At 45.5% G+C, this 26,771-nt stretch overlaps 1 protein-coding gene across 3 annotated transcripts; it reads right to left on the bottom strand.

Moving 5' to 3' along the window:
* Window positions 1–732: 732 nt before the first annotated feature.
* LOC142099844 (histone-lysine N-methyltransferase SETMAR) lies at window positions 733–7,920 on the bottom strand. 3 transcript variants are annotated; one of them, XM_075183753.1, is made up of 3 exons: window positions 7,771–7,826; window positions 5,923–5,956; window positions 733–2,172 (listed from the first exon to the last, which is right to left on the bottom strand). In XM_075183753.1, the coding sequence occupies exons 2-3, from the start codon at window positions 5,935–5,937 to the stop codon at window positions 1,381–1,383; spliced, it is 807 nt and encodes a 268-aa protein (XP_075039854.1). In that variant the 5' UTR covers window positions 5,938–5,956; window positions 7,771–7,826; the 3' UTR covers window positions 733–1,380. The 3 variants fall into 3 exon arrangements, with proteins under 3 accessions (XP_075039854.1, XP_075039853.1, XP_075039852.1); XM_075183752.1 differs by lacking the exon at window positions 5,923–5,956 and having other exon boundaries at window positions 7,771–7,920; XM_075183751.1 differs by lacking the exons at window positions 5,923–5,956; window positions 7,771–7,826 and adding an exon at window positions 5,667–5,844.
* Window positions 7,921–26,771: the final 18,851 nt, after the last annotated feature.

Genomic DNA, 26,771 nt, shown 5'->3' on the forward strand with positions numbered 1-26,771 from the left:
ATCTCCTCGTTGCTCTGGTAGTGGGGGAGGGGGAAACGATCACATAATGAGGTGTATGGGGGTGGAAGTGTAACCGTCCCCCCCCCTTCCCCTGAGCTATAATAAGCAGCATCTCAGGGACTGTCAGATACAGCTGCACAGAACCGTCTATTGTAGGAAGAGACTTCACACAGATGTTGTACAATGGAACAAAGGCCCTGGATACAATGTAGCCAAACACTCATCGTGTCAGAGAAGCCTATAGGAAATGTCATAAATTATCATTAGCGGCTCAGTGATATTTAATGTAAAGTCATTTTCCTTTATTCCTTCTCTTCCAAACTAAATTACCAATATCCGTCTCCTCTACAGCTGACACTTAATCTATCAAAGTATATAAATATCAATTAATCCTAGTCATTTGGAAACTAATATTTATTTTCCTTTATCGTACGGTCTCTTCTGGTAGCCCCGCCCCTAGCGCTGGTGGCAACGGACAGAAGTTTAAACGGACAGACGGCGCTTCCTATGTAAGTTTATGTGTTAATTACCTTGGTAATAATTAAGCTATCTATATATTGTGATTATATTGTTACATCTATTTAGTTGTTTTTAGTCACCTCCCCCCCTAAATAATTTCACTCATAATGCCAGTAGCTCCAATATGCAAATAAGAAATAGGGGGGGCCGGGGATAATTTGTAATAGTTTAACCAGGAATCTGGTCTATGGGAAAATAAACTTATATACAATGTAGACCAGAAACAGATTTATTGTTACGCAAATCTGACAAACTGCAAATGTAACAATTCATTGTGATAACTACCTGGAATTTTGTGTTTATCATCTAGAATGATTTCTTTATTTTTGTTGCCTTGGATATAACACAGAGCTGCTCTGTCGATAGTGGTAATAATGCATAAAGCTGAGCCGCGTTGTGTCCAAGGGTAACGAAAATAAGATGATATAGAAGTTTTGAGGGAAAACGCACAACAAAATCATATAGTTAAAGCAGTGTGTGTTTAGGAAAAGTTGTAGGAGCAAATGAACAAAACATAAATCAAAGTTGTCTGAAGGTGGAAAACGTGTAATCTTGTATATGGTGTGGTGATGAGATCGGGCCTCCATACAGAAAGACACAATTTGTAGTTGTAATTACCTTTATATGTCCCTGACAATAACTACTGGCACTGAGACTTAGGACAGGTATTACTTTGACAGACTGGAGCCAGACCCGACATTACACTGATGTACTACAAGTCCCAGCAGGCTACGCTCTGCCTCCACAAGAACTAGAGAACTCCGATATAGACAAATATACCCAACATGGTTTGTGTAGACTGAATTTAGCCTGGATCAGCTGACCCCCTCTCCGAAGTTTGTGTTGGACATATAGGTTGTGTTAGCAACTTTCACAAGGTTCCTGGGTGTCTGCATTGTACAAGGAGCTGTCATAGGGTAGATATCTAGTGCAGATGGCAGTTCCACACAGACACCTCTTCCGTGAGCTCCTTTCCCCCTCTTCTTCTTCCCTGCCCCCATTTTGAGCCTCTCCACCAAGTACAAGGTTAAAAGACCTCCCTGAGTAATCATAACATAACTCTTCTGCAGCCTGTATATCACGTGCCGCAAAGAGCGCTAGCTTGGGTACCATGGAGTGGGTACGAACTGGCAGCATGAACAGGTTCGGCTGACACGAATGGTTCAGAAACCTGCCCACGTTGCCTTTGTATGTGGGGTCCACGAACGTCTGCAGGATCTGTCGGCTGTGAAGGTGCTCGCGTACTGCGATGATGTAGTTGTTGGCGTTGGGGTCCTGCGACTGTATCCTGCATCGGGCCTCTCCCTGACCCAGCACCTCTCCTGCGTACTCACAGACAAACCGGCCACTGGGTATGTCCTCTTGTGTGCGCACGCCCCAACCCTTCCCCGGCATCTGGCACAGCAGGAGCCGAAACTGCAGCCCTCGCTGGGTCTCCCGATTGGTACACGACTCCCTGCAGGTGCACAGGATGTTACATTCCAGTACCGGCTTCTGGCTGCGGCATATTCTGCGGTCTACATAGTGATCACCATCAGGCAGACAAGTGCATTCCTCTGGCGCACAGCTGGGTCCTTGGCAATCGCATCCCTGGATCGTGACTTCACTGGGGTCCAGCTCTGCTCCAGGACCAGCGACCAGATCGGGCGTGTACTGCGCAACAAACAGAAACATGAAATACAGAGACACAGACGCAGCTTCAATAAACAAAGTCTAACAAACAGTTTAGTGTAATAATGTCTCTTATGTCATGCAATCTGCATCGTAGCTTGTCCCACCTTGCCGCAGGTAAGTGCCCTTGGGGGAGAAGAGTGTGTCTAATCTGGGGGTCTCCGGTAGGGTAGGAAGTTATGATTAAAAGTTTGTTTACATTAAAGAGTGAAAAGTGACTAAAATTAATTTAGGGGAATATCCGGTAACAATGGGATGGAATAATGGTGAATTACAACTAAAACACTTCCTCTCTGTAATGCCAGTTTAGTACACAGGCTGCAACTGGTCTGATAGTCACGGTGGCTTAATGATGAATTGATACATTTTAATAAATTTAAAGTATGACATTACAAAGTAAAGATTAAATGACGTATCTCAAATATACGATGAGGGATACTGATAAGGATATTATAAATCACAGGGAGTTTTGTGGTCACATAATATCTCTAACAATTTACAGCAGGGGGTCTGTTATTTCTTATAATAATTAACACAGGTTTTCATAATGAACTTTTAACGTTCATAGAGATATTATTTACAGGAGTTTATAATATATTACCAGAATTGTGTATTATTATTATTAACCCGGCACAGAAAAGGATTTAATCAGAGAGAGAAACAGCAGACTGATGTAAAGAAGAAAGAGATTATTGAGAGTGAAGAGAAGCGACAGACAGAAAAGCATTGTAGGATCTTAGCAAGTAAAGAGGGTCAGTCAGAGGAAGAGAAGTGACAGACAGAGAAGCATTGTAGGATTCTAGTAAGTAAAGAGGGTCAGTCAGAGGAAGAGAAGTGACAGACAGAGAAGCATTGTAGAATCCTAGCAAGTAAAGAGGGTCAGTCAGCGGAAGAGAAGTGACAGACAGAAGCATTGTAGGATCTTAGCAAGTAAAGAGGGTCAGTCAGCGGAAGAGAAGTGACAGACAGAGAAGCATTGTAGGATCCTAGCAAGTAAAGAGGGTCAGTCAGAGGAAGAGAAGTGACAGACAGAGAAGCATTGTAGGATCCTAGCAAGTAAAGAGGGTCAGTCAGCGGAAGAGAAGTGACAGACAGAAGCATTGTAGGATTCTAGTAAGTAAAGAGGGTCAGTCAGCGGAAGAGAAGTGACAGACAGAAGCATTGTAGGATTCTAGTAAGTAAAGAGGGTCAGTCAGAGGAAGAGAAGTGACAGACAGAGAAGCATTGTAGGATCCTAGCAAGTAAAGAGGGTCAGTCAGTGGAAGAGAAGTGACAGACAGAAGCATTGTAGGATTCTAGTAAGTAAAGTGGGTCAGTCAGAGGAAGAGAAGTGACAGACAGAGAAGCATTGTAGGATCCTAGCAAGTAAAGAGGGTCAGTCAGAGGAAGAGAAGTGACAGACAGAAAAGCATTGTAGGATCCTAGCAAGTAAAGAGGGTCAGAGGAAGAGAAGTGATAAGACAGAGAAGCATTGTAGGATCCTAGCAAGTAAAGAGGGTCAGAGGAAGAGAAGTGACAGACAGAGAAGCATTGTAGGATCCTAGCTAGTAAAGAGGGTCAGTCAGAGGAAGAGAAGTGACAGACAGAGAAGCATTGTAGGATCCTAGCAAGTAAAGAGGGTCAGTCAGAGGAAGAGAAGTGACAGACAGAGAAGCATTGTAGGATCCTAGCAAGTAAAGAGGGTCAGTCAGAGGAAGAGAAGTGACAGACAGAGAAGCATTGTAGGATCCTAGCTAGTAAAGAGGGTCAGTCAGAGGAAGAGAAGTGACAGACAGAGAAGCATTGTAGGATCCTAGCAAGTAAAGAGGGTCAGTCAGAGGAAGAGAAGTGACAGACAGAGAAGCATTGTAGGATCCTAGCAAGTAAAGAGGGTCAGTCAGCGGAAGAGAAGTGACAGACAGAAAAGCATTGTAGGATCCTAGCAAGTAAAGAGGGTCAGTCAGAGGAAGAGAAGTGATAAGACAGAGAAGCGTTGTAGGATCCTAGCAAGTAAAGAGGGTCAGAGGAAGAGAAGTGATAAGACAGAGAAGCGTTGTAGGATCCTAGCAAGTAAAGAGGGTCAGAGGAAGAGAAGTGATAAGACAGAGAAGCATTGTAGGATCCTAGCAAGTAAAGAGGGTCAGTCAGCGGAAGAGAAGTGACAGACAGAGAAGCATTGTAGGATCCTAGCAAGTAAAGAGGGTCAGTCAGAGGAAGAGAAGTGACAGACAGAGAAGCATTGTAGGATCGTAGCAAGTAAAGAGGGTCAGTCAGAGGAAGAGAAGTGACAGACAGAGAGGTAACAGGACAAATTCAATAGAACATAAAATAAAGCAGCAGAAAACGAGAGTGCAGGTTAAAGAGACGGTTAAAGCAGGAAAATTAGGGAGTAAATAGACAGCAAGGAGCCTGGATGCCAGGAGAGAACAAGTTCACCCAGAACAGGAGACCCCGACCAATAATGTAACTCCACTAACTGGAGACCACCAGATAAGCGGTACCACTAACGAACTTACTGCTACACACTGAAAATGGTACTGAAGCTTATTCATTCCCGACCAGGAGCAATTCTTTAATATCTACAGATATTCCGACAACAGCTAATACTGCCCCCCCCCCTACAACTCGGGCAAGGGATAGGAATACATGGACCATTTCATTGTCCTAAGAAAAGTTATCAAATCACCGAGGATTTTCTTACTCGTTAGTAAAAGGTGTTATGTTCTTCGTCATAGATAGGAAATATTGCTGCAAATTATTTATTGCACTATATCTTACCTAATTTATTACCCACTGAAACCAACTGATGGGCAATGTATTTATTCTGCTGTGAAGAGATGTAAATCAGTTCAACGCACTAATAGGAAAAACATTATCAATGTTTATTAGATTCACTGTAGAACAGTTTCATGTTCAACTAATGTGATAAGGAGTTCAGAGTGTGAAGTGCTGAATCTTATAGACTTATTAATCTTGCTTATCTTTAATTATCCTCATTTCCCTCAGTATTCGCCCTTCCTCAAACATTTACCAACAACCCCCCCCCCCCTCCTCCCAATAAACGCCATTACCAAGCGGGTGTCCTGGAGTCTTGTTACGATGGGGTCCTGCCATCCGTAGGAACCTTATACAAGCTGATCTATTAACCTTACGTTTTTTTAAAACAGCTTGACGGGTGCACTTAAAAGACGTGATGGGCAACAGGCCTCTGAGCCTCCACCTGCGGACCCCTGACTTATTACTGAGATTAAGGTTAATGTACGACCCTTGTGAAGGTTAGAGGGCCATCCTTGTGGCTCATAAAGTGTATCCGGTTACCCATCACTGATGTATTGTGTACCAGTTGCCCACAAGCAGCGGACGCTGCCAGTATGTGGGCTTCAGAGTATTCAGTCTATTAATTCACACGACGTATAAAGTATAGAGGTGTTAAGTGTCCACTTAGCACCCGTGGTTCTTTTACAATGTGTCAATCGGTAATTAATGTTGGCACATACCTGTCGGTTACTGCACCAGTCTGTGACATGGGCAGGACTTCTGCAATGTTGTGTCAGAACTTGCCCCCAGCGTTTGGGATATGTGGTTTTATGAGCTGGATGAGACAAAGGTCTTCTGTCTGGAGATGTGCGATGCCACATTCCACCCCAAAGCTATCACCATATGTGGAGCGGGCTCCTGCCACGTACATGCTGGGGCACCGTACACCCCCCCCCTCCCCGATCCTAATCTTACTGTACTAAGTGCGCTCGTTACCAGCCAGGATCCCATTCAGGACAATGCGCAGTGTCTAAGAATAAAAGTAAAAATGTATTTATCAGAAGGTATGTGAATGTCACCGGTGTGAAGTGTATAATTATTCCGTTCCTATAATAAGTCCAATTACAGCGCTTGAAATTAACACTTCTCTCCAGCTCTCATAAATTATTTCTACACAGAAAGCATTCACATAGCTGTACCGTGTTCACGTCCCGTGTGTCACACTGATGAACGACCAATCGTGTATACCTTAAAAGCGGGTACGCACAGCGGAGGCAGACATTTTTGGTGAGGAACCGATACGCATGGGTGCTGTTCCCCAACTCCAGTTCACAACAGAGGATTTCTGTCTGTGGTATAGTTACTGACCCAGTCATGCAGATTAACTCAACTGTGGATGGTTGAGGAAATCCTTAAAACATGACCTGTTAGAGGGACTTGAGGGCCAGAGTTCAGAAACCCTACTCTTGGCAGCATCTTATTTCATTAGGTATCAGTTATATCTGAGTCCTGCTATTCGGCAGATGGTTTGGGACTAAGTCACATGGTCCCGCGGTGCAACAGTGCAGCGAGGTGATTGGTTACAGATTCTCCAAGTTCACTGTGATATGACTGCTGTGTAGATTACCTGGAAGTAAGAGCCGGGTGACCAGAACATCATAGTACCAGACCTGGGCAGTGCGGGTGACACTGGGCACGGGGCTCCAGTGGCATTATGAGACAATATGTTTGGGTATGGGTATCATAGGCAAACCGAGGTTTTGCTTGAAAAGGGAGAGCTGCGTGCACCTAACAGTAGCGCACGCAGCATTGCCCATGTATATTATGGGGATAGGAAGAGTTGGAGAGCAGCCAAGCACTGTCTAATATTATAGCTACGCCCCCATGCATGCTGGTCACGCCCACTGGTGGCGTGGTGTGGAAACCTCCCTCTACAAATCCTGCATTTGCCCCTGACGGTATATAGTCTTATATGCTGGACAGGTGGTTCTGATTGGCACAGCGTTTCCTTTCTTGTCTTACCATCCATATTAGATAAATACATTTCCACCATACAGTATACAGTGTAATACATCCTGCTTACACTCATGTCCATGCTAAATATCCACTTTTATGCCATTCTCACCATACAACACATGCAAAGTATATATTTCTTTACCACTATACCCAGTGACGAGCCAAGTATATGTATTTGCAATAATCATGTAGTTTAGAGAGATAAATTATTACAGCAATATGGACAACTTAAAAGACCGATTTATATTATGTATCCTCCGTATTCATGGTTTAGGGGTAATAGATGGTGGTAAAACCCTTTTCCTATAGGGTACTGAGCACAGCATTCTAGGATATAAATTCTGTGCTTCCATAACTCACAGTGTGAATACAATATCCAGGGGGGCAGATCTTAATAAATATAATTATTGTGAAGAGTTCATGGTGAACATTTAGAGACATAAGGGGGTTCTAGTCACAATTTAACAAATATGAGGGGGCGCTTGATAAGTATAGAGGTGGAAAAAACCCAATGCTGCGTGGCACAATCTAATTTATAATGTAATAATGCAATATACAATGAAATGCAATATGAAATGTAATGCAACAAATAAAATTAAGGCAATATACAATGTAATGCAACAAATAAAATTAAGGCAATATACAATGTAATGCAATATACATGCACAGTCAGTTCTTAATGTGTGACATTATCTGCACATTTAATATAATATCATTATACACAGCACATTGTACATATCCCATTGCTGGGGGTGGAAAGAACTACAAGTCCCGTCATGCTTTGCGCGCCTCTCCCTCTGCAGCTTTGCAGACAGCTGGGACCCTCACCTGGAAGGCGGGCAGCTCCGTCCATGGTCCGCTCACCGGCACCGGCAGCGCCTCCCGTCCAGCGCCCACATCCTCGGGGTCCATGGGCCCCACTCACCCGGCTGCCGCTTCCGGGTGTCTCCCGGTCTCTGGCGCCCTCTGCTGGTGAACATGTCTCCCGGTCTCTGGCGCCCTCTGCTGGTGAACGTGCAGAACCTCCGCCTCACTTATTGTCCAGTCTGTGGTTCCTGCTGTTGAAGGACTAAAAGTCCCAGCATGCTGGCAGGGGCAAGTTCCAGTCTGGTCACTGGTCAGAAGCCGTATCTCTTGCACCTACTGGAGGACTGCAGTTATAAAAATGTTTACATATTATATATTGTTTTTTTTAAAAAAAGGGATTTAACCGCAAGCTTTCATAGTCTGCGCTGGTTGGGCCAATTTCAGGGGTGTGAACAATATGCAGCCCCCCTGAAAAATTAATAAAGAGTACCAGGGTCTGGGCTGGTAATACTGTGATAGGGAAACCTGCAGCTTGGTGCCCTCCGTCTTATTGTCAGTGTCACACAGCTTCATCCTGTTCAGCTGAGGACCATATGGGAATCGGGCCTCCAAAAATCTGTGGTCCCCTCCCCTAGGAAAAAAACAGCCCCATGCTGTTAAAATTGAGAAAACAGCATTTTTTTCCATGGCACCACTGATCCCAGCAAGCCCAAGCAGCCATAAATGTTTTTGCTTGTAGAACTACCAGTGCCAACATGCCCTGACATCTAGAGTTAGTAGTTGTAGTACCATAGGAAGAGGAAAAATACTCATAAATAAAAACACTGACACAGTAAAAACATATTTTAATAATTAAACCCCTCCCCCTTTTTTCTTGCGTAGTCCCATCATGTCTGACAAGCCGGGACAAGAGCTAACTAATACAGACTGGCTTCACTCTGATTGGTCAGAATGTGAGAAAGTCGCTCTGATTGGTTAGTAGCAGCTAAACCTCGTGAAATTTAGCTGCTGTGAACTATATTGATACAATGTAGTTAATTAATACTTATCAGTAAGTTCTATGGGGCATATTCAATTGTCGGCGGGATCGCCGAAAATCCCGCCGCGGAAAAACTAATACATGTAATACGGTAATTTGTAGCTGGATTTCAGCTCGCGGCTCAGGGAGCTGCGAGCTGAAATCCAGCGAGTAAATTACTGTATTACATGTTTTTCCGCACGCGATTACCGTAATATCAGTAATGGTGCGCGGACCGCAGGGTTTTCGGCAATCCCGCGGACAATTGAATATGACCCTATGTATCACACTAGAGGCAGATAGGACAGGGGTGATGTTTGATATAAATAAAAAATAACCCCTAATAGAAATTGTGAAAAAAATCTCACAATGGTCGACCTTTATATCCAGTTCTTCTCACAAATGAGATTTTACGACTATGCCAACCAAATAAGAAGGTGGCAGCCAGCCGCAGGCTACCCGGTCAGTATAGCACACATGTATCTATGGTGCTAGTTATCCATTTAGTGGTGAGAAATCATTAATATTGGGGCAGGAAAATAATTAAATATAGAAAAGTCAGTGATTCCAGACTCCTTATATTACAAGAGGGAGAGGACGCTAATTGTTTCCTGATTCATTTAATCTTTGTTTCATTAATAACCCAGGATTTTGGGAGTCTCAGAAAGACTTCGGCCTGTAATTCCTCCCTGTTGAGGCTTAGTAAGTACGTTACATGCGGACAGGACGGAGATCGAGATACACAAACTGTTCGTCCTGGTTAACATATGTGTGATTGTATAAGAGAAACTCTGCAGTCACTAATATGTATTTACAGCTCATTTGCAGACAGTGCTGCTTCATTAAAGTGCTATGCTAAATAACAGGGATTTAAATATAGGTGGGATTCATGTGGCTGCAGTAAGTATCACTGGCCTCTAGGTGATGTTTTAACTTTATTTTTATAATAAGTATCTGCAGCAATATATCTTTATAATCAGATATTCTGATGTCATACTTGTGTTGCTGTGGCGCACTGGGCGGGGTCTCGTTGTTTCCGATTAGCTCTGCCTAGATGTTAAGGTTCGTGTCAAGCCAGTTACCAACAATATATAGTTCTCTGGAGACGCTACATAGATGACATTCTCCTCGTGTGGGAGGCAACAGAATCAGAACCCGACCAAACCAGCATCAGCCTAAACCTGACGCTGACTCCTGATAATTCTCATATTCACTCATAAAACATTTTACAAACCCGCAGACAGCAGTAATTACCGTCTAAAGAGCAGAAATACTTGTGGCTCAACAACAACAACAACATACAATTCAACCAATTCAGATGTGTAAATAGAAACTGCACAAATAACTCTACATAAGATCAAGATAAAGACATGACGGTAATGACTGTCCGGCACTGCAGAATATCAGAATATGTGCCGCCCTATAGATAATCAATTATGATCTCTAGATATCCAACTAGAGAGGTTACAGCACTCAGCCCCTCCCTTCCCTCACTCTTCTCCTCTCTGACCTCTTTTGGGGCAATGGGCACACAGCCCCTCCCTTTTCCTCGCCCCTTCTCCTGTCTGAGCTTTTTTGGGGCGATGAACGCCCAGGCTCTCCACTTTTTCCCGCCCTCTTCCTCTCTGAGCTAATTTGGGCCAATGGGCACCCAGCCCCTCCCTTTTCCTCACCCTCTTCCTCTCTGAGCTCTTTTGGGGTGATGGGAACTGGCCCCTCCCTTTTCCTCGCCCTCCTCCTCTCTGAGCTCTTTTGGGGCGATGGGCACTGGCCCCTCCTTTTCCTCACCCTCTTCCTCTCTGAGCTCTTTTGGGGCGATGGGCACTGGCCCCTCCCTTTCCCTCGCCCTCCTTCTCTCTTTGAGCTGCAGATTTCTGCTGAGCTGTTTTCTTCCAGCAAAACTGAACTCACTATAAATAGCTCAGGTACAAAGCTCTTATAAAACAACTCTGGGGGCAGAATCCGTCTTACTGGTTTCTAAACCTTATAAAAGTCACAGAGTTACAGCAGGATATTTATCACCTAAAACATCTTGTTACCTATAATATCTTTTCTCCCTCATTATTCTTCAAATGCTGAATAGAGGATAAGGGTGAAGACATAACTAATATAACTGCTATTCTCTTTAAAGATTGTGCAGAAAATAAAATGTATTATAATATTAGGCTAAACACCACCCAGTCTACATTACCCGAAAACACTGATTAAATAAAGAGGATCTGTCACCAGACGGACGTTTTACTAAAATAGAGAAAAATCTAAAGGATTTTTTGCCCCATAAATTGTTTACTCTCTCGTCTACTCACCTGGGAGAGGTACTGGAAGGAAGACAATATACTAATCCTCAGGCTTAGCTGCACTCTCTCAGTCCCTGCTCTCTGCGCTCCTGACATTTATAGCGCACTGATGAGTGCGATCCCTAGAAACCGCCTTAGTTATGTCCTTTCTGGAGCTTGCAGACGACATTGTCCATCTCAGTCCTCACGGTTTATGACAAACTTTCAGGATTTCGCCGACACCAAAGTTACCGCTATGTGGTACTGAAAATATCTCCCAATCTTCTTTTTGAATATGGACGCAATTCAATACGTCAGGCTCCTCCCATCAAAAGAGAAAAATGTCCGGCCCCCGTAGTCATCGCCAACGTGGTTCACAGGTCCTTGCAATTCACGTAAAAATCTGTACAGAAATAGGCACACACCACAAAACGGATCTGTGCAAGTTTGCTGACCCTTACTGAGCACCTGACATCTATGAATAATATTTATAACTAGAATATGTCAAATGTCGCTTCTTTATTTTAGGGTCCACCTCTAAGCTGCGTGTGCATCCACAGAATGTTTGACAGTTGTTTGCGCATCTTTGGGAAAAGCTGATGCTTTGCGCATAGACTAGGAGAAGCGTTATCAGGAGGACCAATAGGAAGTCTCTTTCCTCCGCCCATAAGTTAGCATAGATGGCGCAAGGGTGGCAAGAGTCTCCAATGCAGGGCCATAACTAGGGCTGTGCGAGAGGGGGCGGTCGCCCAAGGCACAGCGCTGAAGGGGGGAGCAGTGTATGAATATTTTAGGTTTACTGCCCCTGGTGGAGATTACAATGTTAGTACTAAAGTTTACTGCAGTACTGAATTATTGCCACTAGATGGCAGCAAAGTATAACAAATGTGTTTAATACATAGAAGATCATTTATAAAGTGCGAAAGGGTCAACAAAGTGCAAATAGTTTTCCACCAAAATGCAGCACAATGTGGAGGAGCAGAAGCTTCCACAGGCAGAGGAGGTGTTGGATGGAATGACCGTGTGCTCTGCAGGGTACGGAGCAGATGCCCTGATGTTAATGTTGACATTTGATATTTTGTTTCTTTTTTGTAACAATATTTTCGGAAAATAGAGATATCCCAACTGAGGCTGGTTTTTGTTTGGGTGATAATAACGTCAATGTAACATTTTGGTCTGTCCTATGTCTATCTCCTGCTAATATTTACAGATCTGCTCTCAGAAAGCTGCTATAGAGCAACGTATAAATATTATGTCAGATCCTTTGCAGCTCTGGTGAAAACAATATCAGCGGTCGTTGCCTTTATTTCTGCCATCACTTTGTCCATGTACAGATGAATCATTACACTGAGGGGGGAATTCAATTCCCCCGAATTTCCTCGGTGTTAAAACTATTACCGCTATTACGGTAGTTTTAACAGGGAGCTGCGAGCAAAATGCCGGCGTTTAAACTACCGAAATAACGGTAATAGTGTGCAGGCCAATTGCATTTCCCCCTGAATGTGGGGCACACGTTAAATACACACAGGGCAAGACACTACACCCCCCCTCCCCCAACATGGCTGCAGTACTACACATGACCACGTGCCTCTGTATAGGTCATTGGTACGGCCTCATCTAGAATACTGTGTTCAGTTCTGGAGGCCATATCTCCAGAAGGATATAAATACATTAGAGACGGTACAAAGAAGGGCAACTATAATGGTGCATGGTCTACAGCACAAAACTTACCCGGAAAGACTAAAAGATCTTAATATGTATAGTTTGGAGCAGAGAAGGGAACGGGGGGACATGAGAGTAACTTTCAAATACGTCAATGGTTATTACAAGGTGCAGGAGGGAAACATTCTACAAAGGAAGAGAAGTATTAGAACACGAGGACATGTACTGACACTGGGGGGAAGAGAAGTATAAGAACACGAGGACATGCACTGACACTGGGGGGAAGAGAAGTATTAGAACACGAGGACATGTACTGACACTGGGGGGAAGAGAAGTATTAGAACACAAGGACATGTACTGACACTGGGGGGAAGAGAAGTATTAGAACACAAGGACATGTACTGACACTGGGGGGAAGAGAAGTATTAGGACACGAGGACATGTACTGACACTGGGGGGAAGAGAAGTATTAGAACACGAGGACATGCACTGACACTGGGGGGAAGAGAAGTATTAGAACACGAGGACATGTACTGACATTGGGGGGAAGAGAAGTATTAGGACACGAGGACATGTACTGACACTGGGGGAAGAGAAGTATTAGAACACGAGGACATGTACTGACACTGGGGGGAAGAGAAGTATTAGAACACAAGGACATGTACTGACACTGGGGGGAAGAGAAGTATTAGAACACGAGGACATGTACTGACACTGGGGGGAAGAGAAGTATTAGAACACGAGGACATGTACTGACACTGGGGGGAAGAGAAGTATTAGAACACGAGGACATGCACTGACACTGGGGGGAAGAGAAGTATTAGAACACGAGGACATGCACTGACACTGGGGGGAAGAGAAGTATTAGAACACGAGGACATGCACTGACACTGGGGGGAAGAGAAGTATTAGAACACGAGGACATGTACTGACACTGGGGGGAAGAGAAGTATTAGAACACGAGGACATGTACTGACACTGGGGGGAAGAGAAGTATTAGAACACGAGGACATGTACTGACACTGGGGGGAAGAGAAGTATTAGAACACGAGGACATGTACTGACACTGGGGGGAAGAGAAGTATTAGAACACGAGGACATGTACTGACACTGGGGGGAAGAGAAGTATTAGAACACGAGGACATGTACTGACACTGGGGGGAAGAGAAGTATTAGAACACGAGGACATGTACTGACACTGGGGGGAAGAGAAGTATTAGAACACGAGGACATGTACTGACACTGGAGGGAAGAGAAGTATTAGAACACAAGGACATGTACTGACACTGGGGGGAAGAGAAGTATTAGAACACAAGGACATGTACTGACACTGGGGGGAAGAGAAGTATTAGAACACGAGGACATGTACTGACACTGGGGGGAAGAGAAGTATTAGAACACGAGGACATGTACTGACACTGGGGGGGAAGAGAAGTATTAGAACATGAGGACATGTACTGACACTGGGGGGAAGAGAAGTATTAGAACACGAGGACATGTACTGACACTGGGGGGAAGAGAAGTATTAGAACACGAGGACATGTACTGACACTGGGGGGAAGAGAAGTATTAGAACATGAGGACATGTACTGACACTGGGGGGAAGAGAAGTATTAGAACACGAGGACATGCACTGACACTGGGGGGAAGAGAAGTATTAGAACACGAGGACATGCACTGACACTGGGGGGAAGAGAAGTATTAGAACACGAGGACATGTACTGACACTGGGGGGAAGAGAAGTATTAGAACACGAGGACATGTACTGACACTGGGGGGAAGAGAAGTATTAGAACACGAGGACATGTACTGACACTGGGGGGAAGAGAAGTATTAGAACACAAGGACATGTACTGACACTGGGGGGAAGAGAAGTATTAGAACACGAGGACATGTACTGACACTGGGGGGAAGAGAAGTATTAGAACACGAGGACATGCACTGACACTGGGGGGAAGAGAAGTATTAGAACACGAGGACATGTACTGACACTGGGGGGAAGAGAAGTATTAGAACACGAGGACATGTACTGACACTGGAGGGAAGAGAAGTATTAGAACACAAGGACATGTACTGACACTGGGGGGAAGAGAAGTATTAGAACACGAGGACATGTACTGACACTGGGGGGAAGAGAAGTATTAGAACACGAGGACATGTACTGACACTGGGGGGGAAGAGAAGTATTAGAACATGAGGACATGCACTGACACTGGGGGGAAGAGAAGTATTAGAACATGAGGACATGCACTGACACTGGGGGGAAGAGAAGTATTAGAACACGAGGACATGTACTGACACTGGGGGGAAGAGAAGTATTAGAACACGAGGACATGTACTGACACTGGGGGGGATGTAGGGTCAGAGGAAATGTGAGGAAAACTACATCACAGAAGGGGTAGTGGATAAGTGGAATAGCCTCCATCAGAGGTGGTAGAGGGTAATACAGTAGAGCAATTTAAACATGCTTGGGATAGACATAAGGATATCCTTATAAAGAATAAATGATCAAATATGATTTAAGGTACCATAAGTTTCTAAAAAAATTGTGCAGACTAGATGGGCCAAGCGGTTCTTATCTGGCGGCAAAATTCTATGTTTCTATGTTTCATGTACTATCGTATTTTACTTTTAATTTGGGTAGGAGCCCGGCGATGCTGATCTAGTCTTCCAGGTACAAATGGGGGTCAGCAGACGCTCCCACAGCTCTGTGGCTGAAATACATGATACCACCCTCGTGGGCAGGGTCCCACCAGGGGTGGTACGGCCAGTACAGCTATAACGGGCTCGGACCAACCCCTCCGTCACAGGCAGCGGCTCACAGGCTCTGATAGACTGGAGTGCGGCATGATGACATCATCACTGTGCGCCACGCCCCCAGTCTATCAGTGACCAGTAGCAACATCATCCCTTCAGGAAGGTAAGTTAATTGGGCATTTATTATGATGGTGGGGGGGGGGGATATGGCAGCTCCAGCACACACCAGCATTAAGGCTGCCGGCTCACAGCATTATATAGGTACAAAGACGACACGATTGTCAGTATAACTGTGTATGTATCTGAGCACAGAAGGATTATCACACATCCTCCTCCTGAGTCTCTATCAGCATAGGCAGCATGTGGTAAGTGTCAGCAGGGGGGAGCGGCTGATGGTACCGCAGCAAATATCTGCAATTACCAGCTATAATGGGACGTTACAGACGTGATAACCTGGGCTGACCCGGACACTGTGTCCTGCAGGAGAATAATGAAAATCATTATTTTCTCTGCTGAAGTTTCCCTGCTGTACAGATCTATATACAGAGACCGTAATGTCTGTCTCTCTGCTGAGTCATGGGGGGTATTAGGAACTGGAAATAGATTAAATTAAGCAGAATAAAAGCCAATAGTGTCCATTTATATGGGTCCTTTATGTAATCACGTGGCTTCTTTTGCTCACATATTTGTGCATGTAGGTTATAGGGAGCACAGAAAGGTGAATTATCGCACTATGCGAACATTTGTAAAAAGAAGACTTCACATCAGTCATCGTGTCCAAGTAAATCTATTCCAATACTGAAACCCAGCAGACAACGTCTTATTATCAGACATGTACGATGAACCCTCGATGATCTAATATAAATATAACTCCTCGCAGTGCGCTAAATGCGCATTATAAAGTTTACGGCGCGGCAGAGCTGATTGGTCAGTGCTGCTGCGGCAAAATGTTTCCTGGAGCCGGCGTTGGGTTTCCCAGAAGCTGCAGCACTGAGCAGAGTCAGCAATCTGCACATTGTACCATACAAGTATCTATTGATCCGCTCCACTGCGGGGGGATTATATTATATTGTGGTTGCGAGGAGATCAGGGGGCTCCATTGTATTAAGTGGCTCATTCTCGTATTGCTGTACAGTAACGTTTTCTCTTTGTGTATCACTGTAAGTGTTCAGTACAACACAGACTGGATATTATTGCTCAGATTAGGGTGAATTAGAACATTTGATTTTGCAGCATATTTGCCTAGTTATTATACCTCCGCTCTGGGGGAACCCGGGGGAAGGTCCAAGGAGCAAGTGGGGAGTCGCAGAACCACAATTTGCATCATCAGTGCCCCTCCCCCATGATTTGCATCATCAAGGCTCCACCTACTTCTAAACAAAGAGAAGCAGGAGGGTGGCCTAGTCTCCCGAGTGTCCAGGAGGACTCCCCAAACTTCATGACATTCCGAGAGAATAGACGTATGCTTTACGGATGTGGTTTTTTCCTGGGAGCTCCGTCACGTGTTCACATTTTACAAACAATAAAACAATGGTCAAATGCAAATTCTCTTGTGTGTTTTTTCCTTAATAAATTTTGGGTGTTGTTAATCTTTTCCCTCCACTTCTACTTTCCCAGATTTTACACCAATTTTTCCCGGTCCCTCGAAAAAATTTACCATGAGAGTCTGACTGTATTATTGGATGGAGGGTCAGTATATTCTGTACACAACGTCCTGCTCAGTCTGTACATTATATACATCCCCTTCCCAAGAGTCGCGCCTGGAATCCTGTGCAGATTCCTCTGTCAGAAGACGAGGAACGAGGCGCTGTTTAAATGTTACTGATTTTATGACCATTTTACACATTGTTAATCACAGCTGTGAAATGTTAACGTGTCAGTCAGCCTAAAGGACACAATGATTCAGTAAGAAGATAGATGTGGTGACATTCACAGAAATATAACTAATGCTCTAACTGGAGATAAGATGTTTACTGTCGAATGCAGCCACGTTACTCCCGTCACCGTGAGCCGCTGACCTCTGTTATCAGTCAGTGATTGGCTGGTTACAGCGTCCGTCATTGGTCTTACTGTCAGGAAGTCTGGTGTGCGTAGCGAACATAACTCCCCCAGAAATAAGATGAAATATCTGCAATTATTAAAGTTTTGACATATATAATTCAGCATTTTAATTGCATTGGTCCTTATTTAGAATATTAAGTTTATTAGTCATTTATAGACTAGTGGTTGATATATTGCCTGGGACCCACAAGGACTGATGGGATTGTGATTTTTAACCAATTTTTGACAGAAACCACCCAAGTGCTGCCAGCTCACCCACATTCCTGTGAAGCCACGCCCACTTTATCACAGGCCACGCCCATTTCAATGGTCCAGGAATCAAGACTGTCCCGCCAAAATCAGGACTGTTGGGAGGTCGGCTTTGCTGTATATATCTTTAACTACTTAAGTTGTATAAACCAATAGCTCCAGCCGAAATATTGGGGGGGGATTACGCTACAGGCTTAATAATCGCTCTTTCTCCGAAAAATATATATTTGAATAGAATATATAATGGTATGAAACAGCCAACCAATGTCGCTCCCTAACTGAGGGGCGCCACACCCTCAAATTACAAAACCAGGAGGAGAAGAAACTCAGCAAGAGGCACCGCAGGGCTGACTCAATGTCATTCAAATGTACTAATATATTAATCCCAGCAAAAGAGAAGTGGATTATGTGAGGTTGTATATAAACAACTAATTTATTGCATAAATGAACCGCAGGTCTACAATAAAACAGGAAGAGTTAATATCAAAGAATATCAAATCTACCACATCAAAAACTCAAAAAAAGATACTTCTATCCAAATCATATGTTGTTCATGTTGATAAGCAAATGACATTTGTTTCCCAAAGTGAGTGGCCGGGTCACTTGGTAAAACGTGGAGATGAATAATTATACTTCATATTACGATTCCAATATTATTAGATGCTGTTATTGCAAAGCTCAGTCAGCGACAGGTAAATGTGAGCTCTTCTCAATAAGGGAACAGAAGCTGTGGAACAATCTCACCGATCCAGTGGAGGTGGCTGTTTAGGAGAAATGTTCCCCTGTTATTATCCACACAGCTCAGGGAGCGAGTTCCTAGTCAGGATTTCTCTATGGAACATCCACTGTCTGTTTAGTACAGTTCCCGAAGCATCACGAGGAGTCGCTTTAATTATACAGCAATGATGTCATGAAGCAAAAATCATATAAATCACATCCTGTTTAGTAGACACGATCGTGATGTAGCAAATATAATCTACTGACGCGTTTCGCCATTTGTTATGACTTTATCAAAGAACTTTAGGAGGGTTAATAAGTATCCACTGTCAATATGTTGATAAGAATGGATTGTACCAATCAGAATCTGTTCTGTTCTGTGTCTCCATCCTATCTGCAGCCTGAACATCTCTCTCTATATAATTGTCCTATTACTTGTTAGGAACCCCTCCAGCCGGCACAACACAACCCGGAGTCTACTCTGCCAGTCAGGTGTTCACTGGAGCCCCTGATGGTGGGGACAGACTGGGCTGCAGACTGACAGAGGGTCGTGAAGTGTGTACCGGCTGGGGAGAACCCAGGCAAGAAGAGTCAGGTCCACGCAGAGGTCAAAGGCCGGCAGCAGGTAACAGTAATGATGAACAAGCTGAGGTCAGAGGTCACAGGCAAAGTAGCAGAACGGGTAAACAAGCCAAGGATCAGGGTCACAGGAAACACAAGCGAAGTCCAATACGAAGCCAAGGGTCATACACGGGAAGTCAAACGTAGATACAGGATACAGGGACTGGAACAAGCAGGTCAGCAGACTGGAGCACAGAAGCTATAACCGGCAATGAGGCAGCAGAACTCATTGCCTTAAGTACAGACACAGACCAATCAGCAGTTGAACACACTCCTGCAGGCTAATTTACTAGTATCCAGCAGGGCCAATCAGGGCTTGCCCCTGACCTACACAGTTGCAGGCTAATGCCTGTTAATAAGCCTAATCAGCCCACAGGCTGCCTGCTATGCGCATGCGCCCGGCTACCAGCACCGCCGGGACGCAGCGCTAGTGTACTAGCGTCTGGCCGTTGCCCTGGTAACGGCCGGACAGGAAGAGGAAATGACGTCCCGGTCGTCAAGGTGACGGCCGGGACGCATGAGAAGCGAGCCGCGGCGGCTGTGAGTACCGCCGCGGCTCGTGACAGTACCCCCCCCTTGAGGAGGGGTCAAGGGACCCCGACACCCAGGTTTTCTTGGACATTTCCTGAAGAATTCCTTCAATTGTTTGGGAGCATGGAGTTGTCTCCGCGGAACCCAAGAGCGTTCTTCTAACCCGCGGTTCCTCCACTGTACCAAAAGGTGCACCTGTCCTTGCACTTTTTTGGAATCCAAGATTTTCTGAACACTGTACCTCTGTGGCTTGCCTGAAGACTGGGCTTGAGCTGGATAAAGAACTGGTTTTAACAGAGAACAATGAAATGTGTTTGGAATTCTTAACGAGCCCGGAATTTTTAACCTAAATGCAACAGAGTTCACCTGCTTGATGATGGGAAACGGCCCGATGAATTTAGGGCCCAACTTCTTGCAAGGTTGCTTCAGCCTGATATTTTTTGTAGACAGCCAGACTTTCTGGCCAACCTTAAGAGAGCAGGGGGTACGGTGTCGGTCCGAAATTTTTTTTGCAACAAGTGAGGCTTGTTTTAAAGATGAATGTACTTTCTTCCAGACAACTCTGAGATCCCTGGCAGTGGAACGGATCTCCTGAATACCAACGGACTGGAGTGAATACAAAGAGTTAGATCTGGGGTGGAAACCATAATTGCAAAAGAACGGAGAGGTTTTCGTGGATGAGTGACAGGAGTTGTTACAGGCAAATTCTGCCCAGGGCAACAAGGAGGACCAGTTGTCATGGAACTCCGATATGTAGCATCGCAAGAACTTCTCCAAGGACTGGTTAACCCTTTCAGTCTGCCCATTTGACTGAGGGTGGTATGCAGATGATAAACTGACCTTGATTCCCAGGAGGGTACAGAATGATCTCCAGAACTGCGCTATGAACTGGGAACCCCGATCGGAGACGATGTCTTTAGGGAGTCCATGGAGGCGGAAAATGTGTTGAATGAACAAGATTGCCAAATCTCGAGCAGTAGGAAGCCTAGTGAGTGGAATGAAATGCGCCATCTTGCTGAACCGGTCTACCACGACCCAAATGGTATTGTGTCCCGCAGAGGGTGGCAGATCGACTATAAAGTCCATGGACAGATGTGTCCAAGGTTTACCAGGGGCGGCCAACGGAACTAACTGACCTACCGGGCGAGTCCTGGGAACTTTGTTCCTGGCACAAACTTCACAGGACCGGACGTGACTCTTGACGTCAGCAGACAGAGACGGCCACCATACAGTACGGGAAAGGATTTCCAGTGTTTTGTAGACTCCAGGATGCCCAGCAGTCCGACTGTTGTGTGCCTCAGCAAGGACTGTCTTCCTTAGATGAACTGGGACAAACAAACATCCTGCCGGAGTGTTATCAGGAGCCAACCTCTGGAACCTTTGTAAGGTACAGCTCAAATCTTGAGTTAATCCGGCATGAATCATAGACACAGGAACAATAGGCTCTGGGCAGGTGACCGGAGCATGATGTGCCAGGAAACTTCTAGACAGGGCGTCCGCTTGAATATTTTTGGAACCAGGACGATAGGTGATAATAAAGTTGAACCGAGTGAAGAACAGCGACCACCGAGCCTGTCGGGGGTTCAGACGTTTGGCTGACTGTATATACTGTAAGTTTTTATGATCCGTTATAACGGAGATCTGGTGTGCAGCGCCTTCCAACCAGTGCCGCCATTCCTCAAAGGCCCATTTAATTGCCAGCAATTCTCGGTTTCCCACGTCATAGTTGGTTTCCGCTGATGAGAACTGACGGGAAAAAAAGGCACATGGATGTAAGCGGTGGGTCTGGGGGTCTTTTTGTGACAAGACGGCCCCAGCACCGACGTCAGACGCATCTACCTCAAGAACAAACGGTACCCTAGGATCCGGATGTCTGAGAACCTGAGCAGACACAAAAGCTTTCTTCAGGGTTTTGAATGCATTTATTGCCTGTTGTGACCAAACAGTTGGATCACCTCCTTTGCGGGTCAAGGTGACGATAGGAGCCACGATATCAGCAAAGCCGCCAATAAACCTCCTGTAGTAATTGGCGAATCCCAGGAATCTCTGGACCGCCTTGAGGTTATTCGGTTGTATCCAATCCAGAATTGCTTGGACCTTGGTTGGGTCCATGGAGAAACCTTCTGAGGAGATTAGATAACCGAGGAAGGATACCTTCTGGACCTCGAACTCGCATTTCTCGAGTTTAGCGTAGAGGTGATGTTCCCGTAATTTCTGTAGGATTTGTCTGACATGACACTGGTGCACAGACAACGATTTTGAATATATGAGGATGTCATCTAAGTAAACAACAACAAAGTGTCCCAGGAACTCACGTAACACCTCATTAATCAAGTCCTGAAATACGGCAGGAGCATTACTAAGGCCAAACGGCATGACCAGGTATTCGTAATGGCCCGAGAGCGTGTTGAAAGCCGTCTTCCACTCATCACCTGCTCTAATACGTATGAGATTATAGGCCCCACGAAGATCAATTTTTGTGAAGATAGTGGCTCCTCTTAATTGATCAAAAAGAACGGAGATGAGGGGAAGGGGGTAGGTGTTCTTAACCGTAATAAGGTTCAGCCCTCGATAATCGATACAGGGTCTGAGTCCACCGTCCTTCTTGGGTACAAAGAAACACCCCGCTCCTACTGGGGACTTGGATGGCCTGATGAAGCCCTTCTCCAAGTTTTCGTCAATATACTCCTGCATGGATTTGGTCTCTGGACCAGAGAGAGGATACAAGCGTCCCTTGGGTAATTTAGAGCCCGGAATGAGCTCAATGGCACAGTCAAAATTGCGGTGCGGTGGTAGTGTGTCAGCAGCCTTTTTGGAGAAAACATCCCAATAGTCATGATACTGAGAAGGGAGCTGCTCCGGAATAGACTGAATAATACGTAGAGGTAGTGTCAAGCAAGACTGTGTACAATGGGGGCTCCACTGGACAATTTCTCCTTTTGCCCAATCCATGACGGGGTTATGGCAGAATAGCCAAGGGTGGCCCAGAATTAAAGGAACCGAAGGACATTCGATAAGACGTAAGACTATGGATTCCGAATGGAGAGCGCCAATGTTCAACTGTAATGGTGGGGTCTCCCAAGTAATCTTGCCGCCTGGCAACGGACTACCATCTAAGCCACATACCGTAATGGCAGATTGGAGTTTAATCCGCGGAATACCAGCAGAGCGGGCAAACTCGATGTCAAGGAAGTTGCCAGCAGCTCCACTGTCAATGAAGGCTGATAGTTTCGTAGAACGAGCACTGAACGTGAGCTGTGCAGGGACCAATAGTGCATTTTTCTGGGAGACAATTTGTAGACCTAAGTGAACTCTCCCCTCGTTCCTTAGGCATGCTCGTTTCCCGACTTGTTTGGGCAAGAACGGGAGAAGTGGCCTCTTGCGCCACAATATAAACATAAGCCTTGTGACCGTCTCCTGTCTCTCTCCTCAGAGGAAAGACGGTATGCTCCCAATTGCATTGGTTCCTCACCATCCTGGGAGATAGGAACGAAGGCGGATGGAGGTGATGACGTTTCCTTTTCAGTTTTCCGCTCTTTATATCTCCTGTCAATTTTAATGGAGAGGTGCATCAGATCCTCCAGAGAGCTAGGAGACGGGTATTGCACCAGCGAATCTTTAATCTGTTCAGATAGGCCGACACGGAACTGACTACGTAAGGCAGGGTCGTTCCATCCACTGTCAGGTGACCATCTACGGAATTCCGCGCAGTATTCTTCTGCCGACCGTCTGCCTTGTTTCAAGGACCGTAGGTGAGCTTCCGCGGAGGCCACTCGATCCGGGTCATCATACAGTAAACCCAATGCCTCAAAGAAGGAGTCTACGGACTGCATGGCCAGACTGGTCTGTGGCAAAGAAAACGCCCAGGACTGGGGGTCACCCTGTAGAAGGGAAATAATAATCCCAACTCGTTGCTGCTCTGAACCGGAGGAGCGGGGTCTCATCCGAAAATAGAGCTTGCAGCTCTCCCTGAAGTTCCGAAACAAGGTTCTATTTCCGGAGAACCGATCCGGTAAATTCATTTTGGGCTCACAGATGGGATCTGGAGGAGATTGTGAAGCTTTTGTGGCTTCTTCTTGAACAGACATACGCTCAGCCAATCCCTGCATCATCTGATACAAAGACTCAACATGGCCTGCTAGGGTTTGTGCCGGAGACGGTGTGGATCCACTTGCATCCATCCTAATCTTGTCTCCGTGAGTGGGCCGGTTATAATGTTAGGAACCCCTCCAGCCGGCACAACACAACCCGGAGTCTACTCTGCCAGTCAGGTGTTCACTGGAGCCCCTGATGGTGGGGACAGACTGGGCTGCAGACTGACAGAGGGTCGTGAAGTGTGTACCGGCTGGGGAGAACCCAGGCAAGAAGAGTCAGGTCCACGCAGAGGTCAAAGGCCGGCAGCAGGTAACAGTAATGATGAACAAGCTGAGGTCAGAGGTCACAGGCAAAGTAGCAGAACGGGTAAACAAGCCAAGGATCAGGGTCACAGGAAACACAAGCGAAGTCCAATACGAAGCCAAGGGTCATACACGGGAAGTCAAACGTAGATACAGGATACAGGGACTGGAACAAGCAGGTCAGCAGACTGGAGCACAGAAGCTATAACCGGCAATGAGGCAGCAGACCTCATTGCCTTAAGTACAGACACAGACCAATCAGCAGTTGAACACACTCCTGCAGGCTAATTTACTAGTATCCAGCAGGGCCAATCAGGGCTTGCCCCTGACCTACACAGTTGCAGGCTAATGCCTGTTAATAAGCCTAATCAGCCCACAGGCTGCCTGCTATGCGCATGCGCCCGGCTACCAGCACCGCCGGGACGCAGCGCTAGTGTACTAGCGTCTGGCCGTTGCCCTGGTAACGGCCGGACAGGAAGAGGAAATGACGTCCCGGTCGTCAAGGTGACGGCCGGGACGCATGAGAAGCGAGCCGCGGCGGCTGTGAGTACCGCCGCGGCTCGTGACATTACTACATGCACCAGACCTAGTTTTATTCTTTCCTTCTATACAGGTTATGCGAACTCTATTTTGTCGGCTTCCAGACAGTTATCCTCAGGATCTGACCACGCCCCTACACAAGGTCACGCCCCCAGTAGCGTCAGGCCTGCCCCCTGCCACTAGACCACGCCCCCAATCTGTTGTAGGATTATCCCACATGAATGAGACTAACACAAGGGTTCTGAAGGTGATAATCAGGTCATTTGTGAAATGCAAATTGGCCACAAATTTCTTCAGTGACGGAACGCGTCTCATTTATTGCCCCTAGAGGAAGATGCGTTGTGTGCAGAGATAAAGAGATTGCAGTGGTTCTGTGCAGTAATAGCTTGTTCATTGCTTAGTAGAGTTTTAAAGAGCAGAAATATAAAAAATGAGATAAAGAAACGTAGATGAATTTAAAGGGTCTTGTTCTGTGGAGGGGCACACGGCCATTTTCACTCCGCAAAAAACCCACCTAACTTTTGCACAGTGCACCTCTTCAGATTATTTTGCCTCTTGGCAAAATTGGCGCACTTCTACCAAAGAGTAGGTGGCACCCGTTGAAATGCGCTGTGCTGACCTTCTAGACCAGGCCTGGCCAGAGAGGTGTTGTGAAACTACAATCCCCAGCATGCTTTGCCAGTAGATAGCCAGCCGATAGCTGTTAGGGTATGCTGTGACTTGTAGTTTGAGAGCATCTGGAGCGCCACAGTTTGGCCAGGTCTGATCACAACGGTGCCAGATCTGCAGTTTGCATTTTGCAAATGAGGTCTGATAGCTTTGCGCCTGCAGGATATAACTTGAGTGTAACACATTTGATGAAGTTAGGTGAAGTGTTGCGACAAAAATGTTATACATTTATCTCTTAATATGTGTAACAATTGAAACAAATTATTACCTGTAAAGAAAGAGCTCACTTTTGAATTGCAAGATTGATTATACAAGCTGGGTCCAACTATATATTTTTTATTTAAGTAAGATTGTTTGGACATGGAGAATATTATGTCGTTGTGAGAACAACCCCAGAAATGTCTCTTATTGTCAATTAATACCAAATAACAGAGCACACAGCTGATATTGTACTATTGCAGTTGAACCCGATTTAAGTTCACCCTCTTGTGCTGCGATTTTCAGCCTCAGCCTTTATCTCCTGCCTGAGTCTCTGACACTAATAGTTACAGACAATCAAGGTCTGCAGAGGGTGGAGGGTACTGGGACTTCACTATGGGATTTTTTAATTGCATTTTACCTCACACAATATTCAGTTTCCTTAGAGGTTATTGAAAATATTCCAGTTTTATGCTAGAAAACAGGGGTTGTACAAAGTGATACTCTCTGTGCTGCTGTTTCGTATGTTAATGTCCCTGTTTTTATTTTATTATTAGGATCTGCGTCTGTCTGTGACATTGTCGGTCTGCGGGTTGGTTCTGCAGATATAGTCGGGTGACTTCCATCTCACAGATAAGCTTCCTGCTCTGTATCTGGGAATAACACATTGCTAAGATGGATCTCAGATGAAAGATTGTCCTCTTGCCGTCTCCTCCGTTGGCCGCTCGGTGTCTCCAGCAGAGATACGAGGCAGCTGAGATCAGATGGATGTTGCCAGCAAGTTCTTCCAGCAGCTTCAAGGGTAATTAAGCAGCTCATTATTTGTTTTCATTTTAATTGCATTCCTAATGTGGCTAATAGTCTGACATCAATATTCAGCAGCTAAAAATACAGCCAGTATCTGGGAAGAAGAGACTGCAGGTATCACCATCACTCCCTCTGTGTCTGCCCAGTCTGTAGCCCACTGAAGCCTGAACATCATCAACACTGAAAAATGTCAGATCCAGAGAGCAGAACTGAGGAAACCACATATGGAGCTCCCTCTGTCTGGCAGGGGATGCTGGGATTTGTAGTTCGACAGCAACTAGAGAGCCATAAAGTGCCCAACTGTGCTTGGAGCTCTGATGGGTAAAATGATAAAAGATACCACAAAGGACTCGCACATTACAATTTCAGGGCAGCATTTGACTGCATTATTTGAGCAGCAATATGACGTGTTTACAGTAAGATGACCTATGTCTGGGGAGAAGACAATTGATGACTACACTGCCCTGCGCCGACTCTGTGACATCACCATCCAATCACACACTAACCTGCTACATAGAC

The sequence above is a fragment of the Mixophyes fleayi genome, chromosome 8, assembly GCF_038048845.1.
Source record: "Mixophyes fleayi isolate aMixFle1 chromosome 8, aMixFle1.hap1, whole genome shotgun sequence".
NCBI classification, from domain to species: domain Eukaryota; kingdom Metazoa; phylum Chordata; class Amphibia; order Anura; family Limnodynastidae; genus Mixophyes; species Mixophyes fleayi.

Coding starts and splice junctions, on each gene's coding strand:
- LOC142099844 (XM_075183751.1), bottom strand. CDS start 5,807: ATGTGGCATCGCACATCTCCAGACAGAAGACCTTTGTCTCATCCAGCT. Junction 2,173..5,666: donor ACTGGTGCAGTAACCGACAG/GTATGTGCCAAC, acceptor TTTGTTGCGCAG/TACACGCCCGATCTGGTCGC.